General features: G+C 36.9%; 1 protein-coding gene across 1 annotated transcript; it reads left to right on the top strand.

Moving 5' to 3' along the window:
- Nucleotides 1-7,274: 7,274 nt before the first annotated feature.
- sstr1b (somatostatin receptor 1b) lies at nucleotides 7,275-19,999 on the top strand. The gene is made up of 2 exons (XM_077227776.1): nucleotides 7,275-7,728; nucleotides 14,801-19,999. The coding sequence occupies exon 2, from the start codon at nucleotides 15,511-15,513 to the stop codon at nucleotides 16,624-16,626; it is 1,116 nt and encodes a 371-aa protein (XP_077083891.1). The 5' UTR covers nucleotides 7,275-7,728; nucleotides 14,801-15,510; the 3' UTR covers nucleotides 16,627-19,999.
- The last annotated feature ends 1,181 nt before the right edge of the window (nucleotides 20,000-21,180 follow it).

Genomic DNA, 21,180 nt, shown 5'->3' on the forward strand with positions numbered 1-21,180 from the left:
CTACCGTCACATTTATTTATACAAATGTATTTCTAAAAAATAATATAAAAGTGTACCTCTATAAAGCTGGAAGGGTTAATGGGTAATTTATTCAAACAACTCTACTTTTGCATTCAACTGTCTTTTTTATATATATAAACCGTATGAAATGTCTTTATATATAAAAAAGCATTATTCAGAGCGGTTGCCCTTGGACTAAATACATTTCATTTTTTAAAAATGTTTTGTAAACACATATTTTGGTAAATTCCACGCCACCATTTTTGATCATTTTAATGGCCGGCAGAGTATTTTGCTAAATGAATATCTGAACATGACAGAGCCTCTGCTTTATATAGGCTCTATATATATATATATATATATATATATATATATATATATATATATATATATATATATATATATATATATATATAATGCTTGTTTCTGCTTCTTTGAGTTTTTGATCAGGAGATTCTGTAGGCTACTCTTTCAGAAGATACGTAGCGTAGGCCCCAATTCTGAATTTATATCTCGCAATTCTGAGATAAAATGTTTTATTCTGTGGCGTAAACAAGCTTCCATAGATAGGCAAATAATTTGTTCAGATCACGAGAAACAATTTTAGTCAAGTATAGCCTAAGTCCAAACTATAAGACTGAAAAAAATATTCAAGTAGTAGGCTATTTGTAATAATTTACTCTAAAAGGGATGCCAAAGGAGATTGATTTTCATTCTGAAGTGTGGAAAGCATTGAATAGGCTACTTGCAATGAACCCGCTAACACATTTCCATTAGTTCAGGTAAAGTGCACTTAGAATCCTGTAGAATTACCAATCAGGTGCTGACTTTTTGTGTGCCATACCATACACATCAGACATTCAGCAATAAATGATAAATGGTGTTGATATATGCCTGTGAAACTAAACGTGAGCTTGTATTTTGGTGTACATATGGCCCAATATTTAAACAAAAGGTTTTTGGTTGATTATCTTCAGCAGGAAAAGTATGAAGAGAAATTAATTATGAACTAAATAACATTAGCAAAACACAATTACATTTTAGTATAACGGTACTGTTCTTGGTTTTCATAAGCCATACCATGGTGATCATATGATCTCACACTGTTATCATCGTATGATCCTGTTATCATATCACCTCGTATGATTATATTATCAGTTGCCTCAAAACTAAATGAAAATGCAATAAATGTCTTGCCATGCATGGTATTTTAATTTTTTGGGAGACTTTTACTTTTTCTTTATTCCAAAGCTTAATATTTGCACATCAGAAAACATGCCAGCAGCTAACAACTGAAAATGTCAAAATGACCCAAGAACTGCATATTTTTTAAAGGTTTGCACTTATCATGCTTAAAGGATTAGTTCACCTCAAAATGAAAATGTCCTAATAATTTACTCAACTAAATGCCATCCAAGATATCCATGTCTTTCTTTTCTCAGTGGAAGAGAAATTAAGTTTTTTGAGGAAAACATTTCAGAATTTTTCTTCGAATAATGGACTTAATAATGGCAACCAAAGTTTTGAAGTCCAAATCAATCCAGTTCCAAAGGTCTTTGGAGTGCTTCAACGGACTGTGCACGATCGCAGCTGAGGAGGAGGGTCTTATCAGCGAAACGATAGGTCATTTAAAAATATATATATATACTTTTTAACTACAATTGTTCGGATTGAGCTGATCTGCAACGCGCTGGGAACTACATCATCACGTTGAAAGGTCACGCTCGATGTTGCCAGCGCCTGCGGAAGTACCGCCCCACTAGAAAGAGGATAGGACAAATTATATTGTAGGCTATGTTGAATGGCATATTTATGTCTTTGTGTCATATTATTGTTTAAAATGGTCCTTACGTGTGCGTATCCTGGGTTTTTAAATCCAGTGGGGCGGTATTGTCATAGACATCATGTCTATGGGTATTGTCGCCCGCGCCCGCGACATGGAGCGTGACCTTTCAACGTGATGACGTAGTTCCCGGCTCGTTGCAGATCAGCGCAATCCGAACAATTGTAGTTTAAAAGTATATATATATATATATTAAATTTTGTTTGCAAATGACATATCGATTCGCGAGATAAGACCCCCCCTCCTCAGCTGTGATCGTGCATTAGCAACTCAAAGAAAAATCCAGAAATGTTTCCCTCAAATAACTTAACTCTTCCACTGAGGAGAGAAAGACATGGATATCTTGGATGGCATTGGGGTGAGTAAATTAGTAAATTTTCATTTTGACGGTGAACTAATCCTTTAAACACATACATAGACAAGCTAATTGTTGCATAACCTTGATGTTAGCACATTTAAAAGGTTATGTTCTTCAGATAAACGTGAAGAGATGTTCTGTGCATGTACAAGCATTTCTTCATTCTTTTATAAGGCAATAACATTTTACCTGACTGTACTGAAGGCATGAATTATTGAAATGCATACTTCTATTCAGTATTGAGCGCTCACACACTGACACAAGCATGACACAATGACAGGGCCAAGATCAATTTAAAGCGTGACTGCTTTACGTATTGATGGAGGTATGAATGCTAGCACATCAGTGCACTTATGGTTCAACTACATGGACATATTCAGCTAAAAATACACCAATTCCTTTGCACTCAGTATTAAAGGACATCTGCACGCCTGTTAAAAACCATAATTTTCTGCACCTGACTGCAGTTATACTCCTGTAACTGTTACAAAATCCTCAGTGGTGCATAAAACGTTGCCACATCACCAAGGCAATCATTTATGGTTGCTTTCTAGACTTCAAAAATGTTGAAATTATCTGATGAAATCCATTGCAATGTTGTATTTATTGTATGAATACAATAAACAAACACACTGGGAATGAATGCATTTTCTTCCCTGTAGGACATACAAAGACGGTGGCTTTCCATCAAGTCATGTTTTATATGAAAATATAGCATAAATATGGTTTTATGAGAGACATAAATCTAGCTCAGTGCAGGAGACAACAGTCAAAAGTGCAGTGTACCTGTCATGATACAATGATATTTCACTACATAATGTTCCTGTTGACTAATCAGAATCATTCCAGAGAACCATGAAGTAAAAAAGATTTTTTGTCACATTTATGATACGCTTCTCCTTCTCTCCTGTGATTCACAAGTGCACACATGAATTACAAATCTGAAGCACACATATCAGGAACTGGTTTTGAATGTAATACTCACAACTGCTATACAAGGATCTAAAGGTGCAGTAGTGACATTGACAGCTAGCGGTGGAAATAGGTACTGCAGCCCAAATTCAAAATATCGGAGAGCGTTGTTTCCTCCGCCCGTCCTGCTCAGACTTGACGCCCACGCGGGCTTGCTAGTTTGAGGACAAGCAACAGGAACGAATGCAATTGACAATGGAATGCGAGGAGACTTGGGTTGATGAGTTGATTTATGATTTATTTATTGAGTTGATATCGCGTTTAATCAGAGATGGGTACAAATAGCCTACATCAAAAAGTATTTAATTAAAAATACTTACTCATCAAATGTATTGAAATAAAATACAAAATACTGCTGTGAATTTTTTTTATTTAATTAAAATACAAGTAATTTGTAAATTGAAAATACAAAAAAATACAGGATTCTAACAAAGAAATGCCACAATTTATCAAGACCATGAAGAAGATAGGAGGGAGAAATACCCAGAAACACCTAATAATGCCTAGATAACACACGTAAGACTCATCGATTTAATATAATGTCTGCGATGCGGTGGCTGGAATATAGCCTACTTTAACCTGCCAACATCCGTCGCCATGATTTTTGGAATGACTTATCGCAAGAGGAAAAAATGACGTTTTGGTCGCATAACATCGCTTAATTGAAACGGCGTCATTTCGCAATAGTTTTTATCGAGATTTAGAAAAAAAAAAGTTTTGCGTAAATCTGTAATGGAAATTCGGCCAATGAAAACAATAACTGTATTTATTTAGACCGAGCCAGTGCATGTTCTGGCAGGGGAAGTAGGGCCTAACTATCTGATCTAAAAAAAATCCTCAGTTTTGAGCCCTGAGTCATTGAGTATTACCTGTTAATAATAATGATATGAGGACATTTTTCTGTTAGCCAAACAGTAGCACACGTGTAGCCTACTGACTTGAACTGTACAGCAAAAAGACTGGTATCATTATATCATGTACTACTTTAAGTATCAGTAGGCTTCTGTTCACTTACTATATAATGTAGTGGTACCGATTTAAAGAGGCAATGGTCTCTTTCTACACGATCTCATGAGGGCCTTTGGATCAAATATGGACAAACCAAACCATAGGTTGGGACAATTGAAACCAACAGTTGAGTTTGTCCATTTTTTGTCAATATACATACGTAAAGCAATACCAATCCTTTCTTTAATGTTTTCCGCAGACAAGCATTTTATTTGCTCATGGCATTTCCAGTATGATACAATAATTGCAGAATATTAATTAATTGAGGTTGTTTACTAAGTTATATGATACTGAATGGATGACAAGGGTTTATCTGAAATTAGTAATAAAAACCAATCAGCCAAAAGAGTATTGGCGTCATGAGAAAGACAGAATTGTTGTACTGAAATGGCATTCTTCAATTATAGCCTATAACAGATTCATTCGATTGAAGGGGATTGATTCATACAAACTGCACAAGAGCAGACTGATGTTAAACATACTGATGACAGCAGAATACATTTGTAAAAAAAAAACTAAAAAACAATAAGAGTGCTTCCAAAATTATAATCTTCAACGGCAGAACATGAAAATTCATCTGAGAAAATCTCCTGAATTAGTATTTGTATTTGTACCACTCTGTGTATCTACTGGTCTAATGCAGCTTTGGTTAAAGTATCTAAGCACAATCATAAATCCTACACATTTTCAGGCATTTCTAGGAATTCTAAAAGGTTACCGCCGAGCATAATCTAATGTATTTGTTTTTATTATTTCAGTAAGTCCAAACATGCTTTGTGTTTTCTGGGCGCAGCTCTGATAATGCTATAAGCCTGAGTCTCTAAGACATTAACATGTGTCAAGAAAAATATGTAAAAATATGCCAAGAATTATTTTATGAATAAATGATGAATTGTAGCCATTTATTAAAACCTTAACTTCATTAGTTATGACAATAAATCCCATTAAACCCGTGCCGTACATAAGCCATTCATTTTTAATGCAACATCACATAGCGTTCAATCCTTTTAATGGATCTAAAAGTATTGAGTTTTTTCTTCTTCTGTAAATTCAGACAGTGGAAGGTAAGTTCGTTTTTTCTCAAGCTACTTTGCATTTACACTCGAAGCAATACATGTAAAAACTTAAATGCTCTAAATGTAGACAAAAAGATCTTTGAAGCACTTTGTGCTCTATAAACAAAAATGAAATAATCTCCAAGTTATGATTTAATTAAAATTACGTTAAATGTTTTATGAATTAGATTCTGAATCTTAGCAAATAAAGCAACAGACCTGTCATGTTCCAAAAAGGACAAAAAAAGTAATTATTTTCTTAGTCAGAATATTTGAAATAAGATATGATTCACTCAACAACAACAAAAATTTCATCGATGAGCTTTGGTTCTCACATGCCTATGATGCACAAAATGCAAATAAGTCTGTTTGTTTTGCTATCATATGACCATGTTTAGTGTTTGTTACTGTAAGAGTAAACTTGCAAATGAGAAAAAAAATTTGACAAGAAAACCTGGCACCCAAGAATACAGTTTTGACAGAAAAAACTATTTTTAAAGTTCAGTATATCCAACTGTCCAAAGCCGCCCACTGTCATTATCTTGATCCATTTTCTTACATCCTGAAGACAACCAAAAGAACAGCTAACAATCATTAATAAAAGGATAGTTTGAAGCTTTCAAATCAATGGGGTTTTAATGCACCTTGGCACAATAGGTTTCAGGTGAAGGTAGATGATCAATCAGACAATTAATCTAGACAGATACAGACAGAGGAAAAATAAAGGAGAGTTTGCTGTGTTTGTCCTGAAAATAGAATAAATGTGTTTGTAATGAGACAGAAAGATGGGAGGATAGAGAGAGAGAGATAGAACACAGATGGAGATAGAGAGATAGAGGAAGAGAGATAGAGAGAGAGAGATAGATCACAGATGGGGAGAGAGAGAGAGAGAACAAACACAGAGAGATAGAGAGAGAGAGATAGATCACAGATGGGGAGAGAGAGAGAGAGAACACACACAGAGAGATAGAGAGAGAGAGATAGAACACAGATGGAGAGAGAGAGAGAGAGAGAGAGAGAGAGAGATGGGGAGAGAGAGAGAGAACACACACAGAGAGAGAGAGAGAGAGAGAGAGAGAGAGAGAGATGGGGAGAGAGAGAGAACACACAGAGAGAGAGAGAGAGAGAGAGAGAGAGAGAGAACACACAGAGAGAGAGAGAGAGAGAGAGAGAGAGAGAGAACACACAGATGGAGAAAGAGAGAGAGAGAGAGAGAGATGGGGAGAGAGAGAGAGAACACACACACAGAGAGAGAGAGAGAACACACAGATGGAGGGAGAGAGAGAGAGAGAGAAACACACACAGAGAGAGAGAGAACACAGAGAGAGAGAACACACAGATGGAGGGAGAGAGAGAGAGAGAGAGAGAGAGAGAGAGAGAGAGAGATGGGGAGAGAGAGAGAGAGAGAACACACAGATGGAGAGAGAGAGAGAGAGAGAGAACACACACACAGAGAGAGAGAGAGAGAGAGAGAGAGAGAGAGAGAGAACACACACAGATGGAGAGAGAGAGAGAACACACAGATTGAGCTAGAGAGATAGAGGAAGAGAGATAGAGAGAGAGAGATAGAACACAGATGGAGAGAGAGAGAGAGAGAGAACACACAGATGGAGAGAGAGAGAGAGAGAGAGAGAGAGAGAGAGATGGGGAGAGAGAGAGAGAGAGAGAACACACAGATGGAGAGAGAGAGAGAGAGAGAACACACACACAGAGAGAGAGAGAGAGAGAGAGAGAGAGAGAACACACACAGATGGAGAGAGAGAGAGAACACACAGATTGAGCTAGAGAGATAGAGGAAGAGAGATAGAGAGAGAGAGAGAGAACACACAGATGGAGAGAGAGAGAGAGAGCACACACAGATGGAGAGAGAGAAAGAGAGGGAGAGAGAGAGAGAGAGAGCACATATGACAGCACAACCACTGGAATCAAGGATGTGAAGGCATCGCATGAACGAGGGAGAGAGAGAGAGAGAAAGAGAGGGAGAGAGAGAGAGAGAGAGAGAACACACAGATGGAGATAGAGAGATAGAGAGAGATAGAACACAGATGGAGAGAGAGAGAGATGGGGGGAGAGAGAGAACACACAGATGGAGAGAGAGAGAGAGAGAGAGATGGGGGGAGAGAGAGAGAACACACAGATGGAGAGAGAGAGAGAGAGAGAGATGGGGGGAGAGAGAGAACACAGAGAGAGAGAGAGAGAGAGAGAGAGAGAGAGCACATATGACAGCACAACACTGGAATCAAGGATGTGAAGGCATCGCATGAACGAGGGAGAGAGAGAGACAGACAGGAGGAGACAGGGAGAGAATTAGAAACAGAATGAGTGAGACAGAAAGGCAATAGAGTTGGACGGATGAAAAAGCCGGAGACGAGAAGATGCTTCAGCTTTATCAGTGTCTCCAGCATCATGAGGACGATACTGAACAACCTGCACAAACAGACTGACATATCAGCAGCAAACCAACACAACTCTACTCATCGAGATCACAACAGGTAAATACAACTATCTCTATACATTATAACCCATCTACTTTAAATGGAGATAGAGTTATTGCTTAGTTAACTGTCCATCATTTACATAATTTAGTATTGATTTTGTCATTCAACGACTCACATGTGAGGGGAAAAACACTAATGAACAATGCTGGTTTTTATGTCTATGGACTGATCTGAGAACAATATAAGTGAGCATGTTTGCTCTGTGCAAGTCTGAGACACAATGTTTTAGATATGTAACTGTGTATGAGGAGGGGAGAGAGAGCAAGCGGTTTCCTTCAGTCACGCATAAGCATCAGAAACAAGCGCACATACACGTTTATTTCTGTTTCCCCGACCTTTATTGTCTTCATCAGTACCTCTTTAATACCAAACGGTACCAGAAATGTCTCTCTTAACTCATATCATTATTATTAAAGTGTCCATTATTACACGGACTCACACTTGTGTCTCTCACATGTTTTGACAGTTCACCGGGGAACTGTTTCTGACATTTTGTCATTGTGAAGATGAGAGAGATATTATTAAAGATTATTTTAATCTGCTTATACAGTCCTGCGTTTTTATTTGAAGTCATCATTTCTGTCAAACCCTCTTGCAGCCCTGGTTGTGAATCACTAAGATCTGCTGTAAGTGGACAGTGTCACTCTCATCTACAAAATAATGCTCCTTTATTGACATTTATGGTTCCATAAAGAACCTTTAATATCCATGGAACCTTTTCATCAGTCTTTTGATTCTTTAGACGCTCTTCACACTAAGAGAAATTGGTTCTTTTAAGAACTGTTTACTGAAAGGTTCTTTGGGGAACCAAATATGGTTCTTTGATGACATCACTGCAAAAACAGTCTTTTTGAACCTTTATTTTTAAGTGTGCATTAGCAGTAATAATGTGTTTAAAGCCTGATCAGATGCTCCAGCTGGAGAAAGGAAATAAATGTACAGGTGATATTGCTGACCTCTTGTAAATACTTGTCTGGAAGACTTTAAAGGAGATTAAAATATGTTATACTACTATTATGAGTACAGCCACTCACTTTAAATATGAAGACTCTTTCAAAGATTGAATATTCCAAAAGCTATTTGTGTTTGTAAACTCAACCATAAATCAGTATATTTAAAATAAAAAAAGACCTCAGCAACATGCATTTTTTACCTGCTGTGACTAATTATGAATTTTGAAATCAGTCAATTTAAGTGGTTCATTAGTAGTTCATGTAAAATATTAATGGTGATTTCGTTTAACTGACTTCATTTGAGCTCAGTTTACACAGTTGGTAGTTTAGGAACAAGTTTGCAATATAGTTGTTATAATCGTTGCATATAATTGTTAGTGTGTACTTGGAAGCTGAAAAATAAATATCTACTGCTGCTTAAAGGAAGCGTGAAAGTAGAAATGTGTGTGTCCACTTGAGTTCTGGCTGACATGATTAACTGAAAGTCTCATTAGGCTTAATAACTGTGTACAAACTACATGACTCACATCGACCTCTTCTGCTGTTACGCTGAACTAGAACAGATCTTTGAAAACAAACAGACAAGGAACGATAAGGTGAAAATGGAAATCTATAATGTCTGTAAAAACTCACCACACAGATCAAATCAGACGTTTTAATACAAGCAGTAAAACAAAGCAGTGAGGTTCCTGATCTATTTATATGCCGTCTCCATGAATCACATTAATCGTCTGTTTCAAGGACAACGACCTGATTAAACATGCGTACACTATACAGAAGGAAAGTTATAATGTCTTGCAAAATGATAATAATATAGATATTATTCACAGATATATGATTATATTTACAAATATCTATCTATCTACTTATTGTAAATACAATTATTATTATTATTTGTGTTGAAAACAGTTATGTAAAGAAAATTGATGAATAGAAAGTTCAAAAGAACAATACTTATCGTAAAATAGAAAGCTTTTGTAACATTATACACCAATCAAAAGTTTGGGATCGGTAAGATTTTTTTTTTTTGGGGGGCAATACTTTTATTCAGCAAGGAAGCATTAAACTAATCAAAAGCTACAGTAAAGACATTTATAATGTTTCAAAAGGTTCAATTAAATGACATAGATCTTTCTATTCATCAAAGAATCCTGAAAAACAAATTGTACACAACTGTTTTCAAGACGAATAATAGTAATGAATGTTTTTTTTTGAGCAACAAACCAGCATATTAGAATGATTTCTGATTGATCATGTGACACCGAAGACTGGAGTAATGATGCTGGAAATAGGAATAATTCACAGGAATAAATTACACTTCAAAATATATTCAAAAAGAAAATAGTTATTTTTAATTGTCACAATATTTCACAATTTTACTGTTTTTAACTTGTTTTTTTAAACAAATAAATGCAGCGTTGGTGAGCAGAAGAGACTTATTTTAAAAACATTGAAAATCTTACAGATCCCAAGCTTTTGAACGTGTGTGTGTATATATATATATATATATATATATATATACACACCAATGTATAATAAGTAAACCAGCAACTAACTGATTTTAAATCACATATACTGTAGTTCAATGCTCAGTGAAGATAAAATTTGAAAGTATTAAGTATCCTGATCTTCACTGACCCTACATTATTAAAAACATTATATTGATAATTTCACGTTATGTCAGTAAACAGCAATTTACTTGTTTTGAATGACAATTCACAGGCATCCTGATGTTGCCACAAGGTGGAGACTGTGAGTTTTCACTTTCATTTTCTCTTAGCTGTACTCTAAATAAATAATAATTAGGAGAGTGTGGAAATTGCATTCAAATTTCAAAAGACAAAAAGTAATAACATCACATCACACGACCTCAGAGAAGAAAAGATGCAGACCTTTAACTGGGAAAAAATGGGCTGTGGCAAAATGTTGGCTTCAAGCATAATTTACAAATATATAAGTCACATCATCTGCTAATAATTTTTATAAGCAATGTAGGCCTAGGGTTTTTTTCATATGATAAAACAGGTTAAAAAAATCACATATATTTACATATAGCTATTTTTATAGATGTCCTTCAGAAAATCCATAGATTTTATAGTGCATTTCAAGACAACCACACACACACAGAGTGTCATTACATTGTCACACACACGCGCGCACACGCACAAAGCATGAGTTGGATTAGGGAGCCAATCCTGAAGGTCTGAAGCACTGTCTTTGTTTATGACCCTTTTAGTAGATAATGAAACAGACACACCAGAAAAATACACATCACCATCCTTTTACCTGTACTTTAACTGGTTCCAGGCCTAACTCAAATCATAGCGACTTAACATTTTTGAGAAATCAACTTCAAATATTTGTGTATATGTTATAAATTAAGTTCCTCTAACTCAATGTAGTTTGTTGGTCGAACACAATTTCTTTCGAAGTTGTCATAACTCAAAAAACGGTTACAACGAGTGTGCATATTAGAGGCGTTGTTTGAAAACCAATCATAATAGTGCCTTCTCAAAGTAATAAACACTTTAAAAGAGTAAAAATATCTGAGTTTGAAAAAATCCGCTGAAGATCAGCTAATGTTATTTTGCAAAACAGTCTGTATAAAATTAGATTTCGCAGTGAATATAAAGTGAAAATTATATTGCAAGCAAAGCAAATTGGTTTCAAGGGTTGTTACAGCAATTAATGTTTGTAAAGCCTAATTTACAAATGCATCCTATTTGTGTCACCCTCCCACAAATGCACTGTGTTTTGCAAGAATGTGACAAGTTGAAACACTAATTGAATAAAGGCTCTGAATACAATTGAGAGTACAAAACACACGAGTCATTTTTAGACGAATGTGACATGATGCTTTTAGCACCTCTTACTGAACTCAAAGCATTTGGGTAAAACAGGAGCGAGTGGCTGTAGTATGTGAACAGGCTAAATACACTCTTAATCTGATCTGTTTCACAGCTATAATAGCACATGCTACGTGTAACTAATTTAGCATGTATTTTAATGAAAAAGATATAACTTTTCACTGGCATTAACACAGTCATTGCTTATGAGTCAATGTAGAGTTTACCTTCATGTTGTCAAACTCTTCAGCACAATGATTACCACAAAAATGGTAACATCACAGAAACACTTTTAAATGACAAACACAACAGCATTAAACACTAACAAGCCTTTTCCCTTCAGTAAAAAATAACACTTAATTTCAATATTCATTCAAGTCCTATGCAAAGCATGCTGCACTAGAATTAGAAAGTAACAATTTATGGTCCATTGCTGTGATTTAATCTAAAGGCTATTGCTTATAAATAAAGAGACCAAAAACAAAAAAAGACCTTCAATATATTTGGACAGTTTTGAAAATTAAAAACGTATGGTCAAATGGTAAATGATGCTCATTATAACTTAGGATATATTTAAAAATGATCCAAGGCTGCGGAAAAAAGGGAAGCTAGGTTGTGCCAAAACATTTTTTGTACCTGTTGGATACATCACTTGACATTTGTGGCATTAAATCAGAAAACCTTGGTGAAAATGGTATAAAATCTAAAAAATACATATTTCTAAGGATTTTGCACTTTTAAACAAAAGAGAGAGAGAGAGATAGAGATAGAGATAGAGATAGAGATAGAGATAGAGATAGAGAGAGAGAGAGAGAGAGATAGAGAGAGAGATAGAGATAGAGATAGAGATAGAGATAGAGATAGAGATAGAGATAGAGAGACTAGCTTTAGGAAAATGTCAGAGAACAGTGATGGAGTTTCCCTCTCCACTGTGAACCCATTCTCACTTATTCTCTTTCCCTCTTTTTCACTCCCCTGATCTTCCTCTCTATCTTTCATCATGAGCTCCTCCAGCATGTCTTAACTCACACTCGGTTGTATCTGTGAGACGGTCCACCTGTGACCTGCTCCTCTTTCACAATCCCACTTTTTTATTTCACCATGTTCTCTGCTCCTGCTGCTTCTCATTGTTTATCTGTATCTGCTCAAGGTCCATTTCCACATCACAATCCTCGCTTTAGTGTCATCCTCATTTCTATTCCATCCCATGCTGATTTAAGCCTTCTAGCATTACTTCACCTTTATGACCAAAAGAACACATCACATGACAGACATGAAATGTCCTTTGCTTCTTGAAAAGGCTTTTGTTTTGGCATGAGCAGCCGGTGCACTTATGGATATTACCGCATTGAATGCACTACTTACCGGGCTATAGAGCTCTGAAATGGTTTGTAAATAATTGTAATTTCTCTTTCTCCTGCATTTGATAAATAACGGTTAAGTACGTATCATTAAAGCACAGAATTTTTTTCCTTGTGCTTATATGATTATATCTGTATGGTGACCCATACAAATTGTAAACTGTAAACAAGAAGCCGCTATTATCATACATAAAAATAATAGCATTAAGCTTTTGGAGTCCTTTCAATTGAAAAACACATTGACTCATGTCACATTTGTTAATATACAATAGCACTTACAATACAAAGCAGCTTCACTGTAATAAACAGGAGGGAAAAAACAATGTTAATATTTCAAAATGTATCAATAATGAAATATTCACTTCAGCTTAAATCATTATTCAGCCAGTCAGTTCAGTCAGTTTAATGTTGGTTCAATTCAGTTCAGTTCGGTAGGCCTATGTGTCACAAAGTCTGCATATAGGCTACATGTTCTTTTCTGTTTTTAGATATTGAAAACAGAAAAATATTGAAAGCAAAGAATGAGGGCATTTTTTCTTTGAGGAAATTGGGTGGTCATTTTCCTAAAGAGAAAAAATGTTCCGCCTAAAAATACTAGTGCAATTTAGACCTATTTTGGCACAGAAATGGATTAAAATGACTGAAAAATGCCCCCAGGATAAAAACACACCATGGCATGGATTGTTCAAAGCAATAACACAACTGGGTGCTTGGAATTATCTGGATTTAGCAAAACCTTCCATCTTTATCTCTCAGTTTGAAACTGTAAAACCGAATGGCAGGGAAGAATTCAAGCTTTATTTATAATCTGTGCTCAAAATTCTGCTCGCATGCAGTTTCAGTTGTTTTCTTCAGCATTAGCTGTTTTTATACATTACAAAGCCATTTGTATTCCAACCATTCATATTAGCTCGCCAGATTTGTGCTTAACACTGCATTTGCCTTGTGGATGATCAGGGGCACGAGCTGCACAGCTTGAGTTGTGAGGAGGTGCAGGGGTTTGTGTTTTCTCTCCTCTCCTTTTCATTACTTTCTCATTTAGTTGGCACCACAATGGCCGAGTCCTACAGCAGGATGTTTGCTCTTTGTGAGCAAACAGACTGATGTCAAAGGTGTCTCGGCATCTTCATGTTTTGTAATTGAACAGGGCTGAGAGAGCCTTCACACATACTCATACATCCACAATTACAAGGATGACACGAATATCTCACTTCTAATCTCTGAATCCATTTTATAACCAGTGCAAATAAATGTAGGCACACACAGTCAGACATGGATGAACTGGTGTCTCAAAACCAAATTATATTTTTCTTAATGAGTCATTTTATCTTTTCCATTCAAATGCCTTAAATAAGATAAATTACTAAAATACTATTTATTTACTATGCATTTCATTACACTTTATATTGAAAGTCCACTTTAGGCATACTAACTGTGAGTAACTTTGCAACTACATGTCAGCTAACTCTCATTAGAGTATTAGTAGACTGTTAGGTGAGGGTTCGACTTAGTAGACTACATGTAGGTACAAAGTAACTTATAGTCAGTAGAATGTCTCAAAATAAAGTGTAGATTAGGAGATATTAATCAGACAGTCTACTAATACTCTAATATCTGCTGGTTGACATGTACAGTAGTTGCAAAGTTACTTATAGCAGAATGTCTAAAGTGGACGATTGAAATAAAATATCTGTCAAATAATTATTTTAGTTCTAAGCATAAAGCCTCACCAAATGTTATTCGATTTATGGTTAAAAAAAACTATTAGTAAAAATAATCAACTTAAAGTCTACATTTTTGTCTTATCTATGGATATTTTCACTTTTTTTGAGTGAGCAGATGTCCCTTGTATATACCTTAGGATTGCCATCAGTGCCTTTAACTAACAAGGTTTTTCTTTTTATAGGACTTAATGACGCCTGGAGCAAGAAACGTCAACGAGAGAAAGCAAACTGTGACAGACCTCTAAAACTCCTCCAGCCACATCTATTATATGATGGTACGCTGGAACAACTTTAACTCTAGATGAACTAATCTTGATTCAACAATATGCTGTGGATCAATTCTCCACTGGGAGGTTGTTCTTGAGGCAAGATCACGTGGAGAGTAACATCGTAATACTTTGATTCACAGACCTTAATTTCTTTTTAATGAGCTGGAATGCCTTTCCCCTGCCAAGAATGAGAAGTAGAAAGATGCTCAGTGAGCCGTGCCCTTCAACACCTGCACACTCTCATAGACGAGCACAGGTTTGCATGGGATTTGAAGAAGAATGCTACAACTTTTTTTTTTACAGATGCAACAATTTCGCCTTCAGATTTAAATTTTCCTGCTTAGTACGTCAGATCTTCCGAGTTCTGAAGCTGAATCCCTTAGAAGCTGGAGATGAGACTGCTGGGTCAACATAAGGATCGGACTATTGGTTTGGCACCAAAAAAAAATTCAAGGACACTTGAAGGTTAAAAAAAAACAATTCTTGGAGATATTCCGTTTGTTTTATTGGTGACATTTTGAGAATGTCTGACTTTACAACACCATTCAGACATTGACTGGAAATCACAAACTGAGAGGCCTAATTTGGGTAAACATATCAAACACAATACAATACAATATAAAATGGCTGAGCTTGCTGGATACAATGGCAGCGAGAGCTTCATGTTCTCAACCGGTCTGCCTTTCAACTCGACTGGTGACTATGACTATTATGAATCTGAACCTGATGCTAGCAAGATCATCATCCCCTCCATCTATGCACTGGTGTGCTGTGTCGGTGTCACAGGGAACGCCATGGTCATCTACGTCATCCTCAAGTACGCCAAGATGAAGACGGCCACCAACATCTACATTCTCAATCTTGCCATCGCGGATGAACTCTTCATGTTGAGCGTCCCGTTCCTGGCGACCTCGGCCGCGGTGCATCACTGGCCGTTTGGCTCGCTCATGTGTCGCTTGGTTCTCAGCGTGGACGGCATCAACATGTTCACGAGCATCTTCTGCCTGACCGTGCTGAGCGTGGACCGCTACATCGCCGTGGTGCACCCCATCAAAGCGGCTCGCTACCGTCGCCCGACCGTCGCAAAAGTGGTCAACGTTTGCGTGTGGGTACTTTCGCTGCTTGTGATTCTGCCCATCATTATATTTGCAGACACGGTCCCGGCGCAGGACGGTGGAGTGGACTGCAACTTTCTATGGCCTGAGGCCTTGTGGTCGGAAGCGTTTGTGGTCTACACATTCCTACTGGGTTTTTTGATCCCAGTGGCAGCCATTTGCATGTGCTACTGCTTGATCGTGGTGCGCATGCGAGCCGTGGGCCTCAAAGCGGGCTGGCTGCAGCGCCGGCGCTCTGAAAAGAAGATCACACGCATGGTCCTGCTGGTGGTCGCCGTTTTCGTGGTCTGCTGGATGCCGTTTTACATTGTGCAGCTGATCAGTGTGTTTTGCAAGCCGCCGGACCCCATGGTGACTCAGCTATTTGTCATTCTGAGCTACGCTAACAGCGGCGCCAACCCCATTCTCTACGGATTTGTGTCTGACAACTTCCGCCGCTCGTTCCAGCGTATCATCTGCTTCCGCTGGCTGGAGAACGGGCTGGATGCCGAGCAGGTGGACTATTGCGCTGTCGCCCTACGGCGTCAGACCACATGTGGCCCAAAGGACTTTCCAAAGGAGTGCTTAGCCTCCGACATGGTGTTTCGTAATGGAACCTGCACGTCCCGTACAACTACTCTGTGAGAGGCTATTTAGTGAGAGTGTTGTTTAAAGGGATTGTTCACCACATTTACTTTCATGTCGATACAAACATGTATGACTTTCTTTCTTTTGTGGAACAGAAAAGAAGGTGTTTTGAAGAACCTTTTAGTTCCAATTGACAAAAAAAACAAAGAAAGTATTTTATGTTCCACAGAGGAAAGTAAGTAATGTTTAAAACGATATGAGGGTGAGAAAAGGATGACAGAATTTTTCATTTTTGGGTGAACTATACCTTCATTACTTCATTCATTGAGACATGGAGTGCAGTACCAATTGCCAACTGAATGTTACACTGGCTGAGAACTCATACCCTCACCCTCAATCCATTCTTTATGACTTTCTTTTTTCAGCCGAACACAATCGCAGTCATATCAAATAATATCCATGCTCTTCCCAGCTTTGTAATGGCATTGACTTGATAGATTTTGAAGCTCCTAAAACCACATCCATCCATCCATCATAAATTTAATCCATACGACTCCAGTGGGTTAATAAATGCCTTGTGAAGTGCAGCGATTGGTTTTTGTAAGAAAAGTGTCTATATTTAAAACTTTATAAACTATAATCACTGGCTTCCAGCAGTGGCTGTACAGGCGTTCATGAGAGAGCTGATTTCTGGTAGAAGCGTGACCTCTGACCGACGTATAACGTAGGATGTAGCTCCTCTTCTATTATATCGAAATCCTCCGAAAATGTTCTTCAAAACTTCTTGTTTTAGACTTCTAATTCATGACCAGCGTTTTGTTTTGCTCTAAGCTCTGCACTCCCACGTTTGTCGATTCTTGCCTAACTTTATGCTACGTAATACATCCTGCGTCGAGTCAGAAGTAACCCTTCCGCCTGAACTTGACTCGAATGCGCGTAAGCCATTGCCGGAAGCCAGGGATTATAGTTTATAAAGTTTTAAATATGGATATTTTTCTTACAAAAACCCATTGCTGCGCTTCAAAACGCCTTTATTAACCCACTTGATTCGTATGGATTACTTTGATGATGGATATGCTTTTAGGAGCTTCAAAGAGCCAAGATGTTATTTGATATAACTCCCGATTGCGTTCGCCTGAAAGAAGAATTTCATATAGGATGGATTGAGGGTGAGTAAATTATGTGATAATTTAAATTTTTGGGTGAACTATTCCTTTAAGGGAAATAAACAAAGATTCATTCTGAGAAAGATCATTCTGAGCAACTGTAGGCACAATTACAAGGTCAAATTAATACAAGAAAATTTGCATTTACATTGTTAAAATTGCTACTTTACCCCAATATTTCCTTAAGGCTGAAATACATTACACGGAAATCAGGCTTTTTGTAAATGGTAAAACAACTTTGTAAGTGGTTACAGATTAAAACTAGGTATCATACACTAAACAACTGAGAATCACAGACTTTCAAATCGTTCCAAACACAACCAACTCACAAAGAAACATTCGCCTCATTGCAAATGAGGTACATGACAAATTAAACCAATGTGTTCTGAAAATGGCTCAAAATATTAAACATGTCTGATATCCTCCGACTGAACTGAATCATATACTTATTTATTTATTTATTTGACAGGCACAGTGCATATTAGTGGACATCTTAGCTTTTTAGCAATGTACATATGCAAGAATTAGCCCAAAGGCTATTTTACATCTGTAGTCCCCCTCTCAGGACATCACAGTACAAAGTAACACAGCTAAACATTGAAATTGAATACGATACAACACAATTTAAAAGACGCCACAATTTTCAACAACATATTATAAAAGAAACCACAGTTAGCAGACAAGGATTTTGTAATTTAAGGTGCTGTTTATGCAGTAAAGTGCCATTCTATGAAATAATGCTCAGTTTAATTTAGTTTGAGAGCTGTTTAGTGCCGGAGGGTACTGCATCTAGTACGGCAGACACACACATATACACATACACAGTAAAGTGCTATTCTATGTACATGAAGTACATATTAATTATGTTAAAGTGCTATTTAATACAGTAAAGTGCTGGATCTGGTATGGTATACATACATATACTTAAACAATACAACAGTGAACGAACCTATAGACATAAAACACAACAAAGTCCATTAGTGGTCACAAATTTGATGTGTGTTGAGCCATTGTTTGAGTTGGTTCTTAAAGCTGGGGTAAGTCGGACATTCTCTCACGGCAGCCGGTAACTTGTTCCAGATCTCTGACCTTACTTGAGAATTCATATTGTCCAAATGTTGTACGTCTGTAAGGCACCAATCATAGTCTGAAGCTTAAAGATAAAGATGTAATTTTCTGTGAAATCGATCAATTGCCAAATATCTGCAGACTTTCTCTGGCTTTGGGCAACTAGTGTTGACTTGTTCAGTGCAAAAATCTGTAAAAAATGTGTGTAGTGTAATACAGCCTTTAATCTACAATAATCATAAAAATTATTCACAAAGTCACAGAAAATGGTTATTCATGCATTGTTCATACATTTCTTCTTCTCTGTTTCTAAAGAGAGAAGACAGTCCAGTGCATCTGTATAGATAACCCGTATATTTGTTGAATCTTTAAATATCGTTCATTTCTAATTGATGTGTAGACATTGTTTAAATTCAAATGAGCTTAAGGGATTAGTTGACAACATAAACATGAGGCTCCATAATTTACCCCTTATCAAAGCGCGGTCAAATTTACCGTTGCTCTGCAAGACTTCACATTCAAAACCCACACACGTTTCCCCATGCAGACTTCACATCAGATTCAAGTTGGTTACACAAATTTGCAATGTTGACCATCAGAAACTGCTTGGTTTGAAAGCAACCTCTGTGTGATTAGTGCTTCATGCAATGATTCCCTACACTACTGACTTTTTTGCCTGATAAATTTTGCAGAAATGCTGCTTATGTGACTGTATCCTTGTAGTAAGTACAGGGTCCCCCAAATGGAGAGCAAGGTCATAATATTTGGTACTCAAGATGAAGTCGGAAGGGAATGTGGATGTGTTATATCTTAGTTTGCCTTAAACATACTACTGAATTTCCATCACAAACTGGTGAAGATTGCCCTGAAAATGTTATAATGAACAACAATCATCCTCCATACTCTTACATTCGTGATCTTTATGTAATAATGTTAATTGTCGATTAATTGTAGTTCAATTTATATAAAACATATGTTAAAATGGTTACTTTGTGGTTTCTACTTTTGAATGCAACGCACAATGTCGCCAAACCAAAATAATCCATTAGTTCTTGCTTAAATGGTTTTCTTTGTTATGTTTGTGAGGCAAATGTCCAAATTTTATTCAGTTCACCCTGCTTTAAAATTGTGTTGTGCGTCAAAATTGTTGATATTTTAAAGTGAATAAAAAAGACAATAAAAGCTGAGTGAATCTAGTCAGGCGTCTTGTCTAGAAAAGCACTATTGCAACACATAGTGAAGAATTCTTTCGGTTGCAGAAGCACGATGAACAAGTTGCTATCTAGAATCCCACTTTAATTCACTTGAACTTCACACAGACAGATGATCAAGTCCAAACAAGATAAAAACAAGTCAACAAACTTTCAAGCAACTGACTAACACTACAGTTATCTGTGCTTCTTGCATCATTTTCAATCATTTTGAGCCCCTCCGTCCCCTCAAATAAGAAAGCCATGGATTGTTTTCAAGCTAATGCAGTTTGGAAGTTTGCCCTTTCCCTTCCCTTAACCTTATGACATGAGTTTGCTCAATGCATTAACTCTTCTTTTAGAAAGTTGCTGCCTCAAAACAGAAACACTGTAAATCCAGCAAAAACAGCTGGTTTTTGTTTAGCGACATGATTCATTTTTATCTCCTGACAGGCAAAACTGCCTTTAACTAGGAAGAAACAGACACAGAGGTGTAGTTACGTCATGTTTCACCATGAGAACATTTCATGGTCAAAGCAAACACATCCTAAAGAGACTCAATGTAGAAGTGGATATGCAGGTTTATTGGAGACTTTTCCATGTGTTCAGCTAATAAATCAGGCCAGCTACAAACAAATGAATAAATCACCGGAAAGTAGAATGCACAAATAAAAAACCCATGCCAAAACATGCATTGTTCCCATGATGATGAGAAGTTGGATGAAGCATCTATTTTTTTTTTGTCTGCATGATATGTTTTTCATCTTCAAAGGATGTGTATTTGAATTTTGAGTCCAATCAAGTTGCAATTAGTGACTAGTTTTTTCATTAGCATGCTTGGTAATGCAGCCATACAAATGCATTGAGTTCCAGAAGTTTGAATGCTATAGCATTTCATAACCGCAAAACAAGCGATCTGTGCACTATAGCATGCATGAAACATTAAAGTAGAATTCTTAAAATAGAAGTCAACTGACTGTGAGCAGTTCACTATAGCATCAAACAGAAAAGACCTAGTGTTCCCGAATGATCCTCTATGAGCAGAAACACATGCATGCTTCCTCCCTCTTGTAGCAATTATGTTTCACAAGCACAATGTCACTCTTTTTAATGCTCTTTGTAAACACTGAGTTGACCTTCACAGTCGCAAGATTAGGCCCAAATATATAATCATCCACTGCAGCAGA

This window comes from Siphateles boraxobius, unplaced genomic scaffold, assembly GCF_051911475.1.
Source record: "Siphateles boraxobius isolate OS27281-9 unplaced genomic scaffold, OSU_SipBor_1 130, whole genome shotgun sequence".
NCBI classification, from domain to species: Eukaryota; Metazoa; Chordata; class Actinopteri; order Cypriniformes; family Leuciscidae; genus Siphateles; species Siphateles boraxobius.

Excerpts from the sequence above, each read along its gene's own strand:
- sstr1b (XM_077227776.1), top strand. The coding sequence starts at position 15,511 with ATGGCTGAGCTTGCTGGATACAATGGCAGCGAGAGCTTCATGTTCTCA.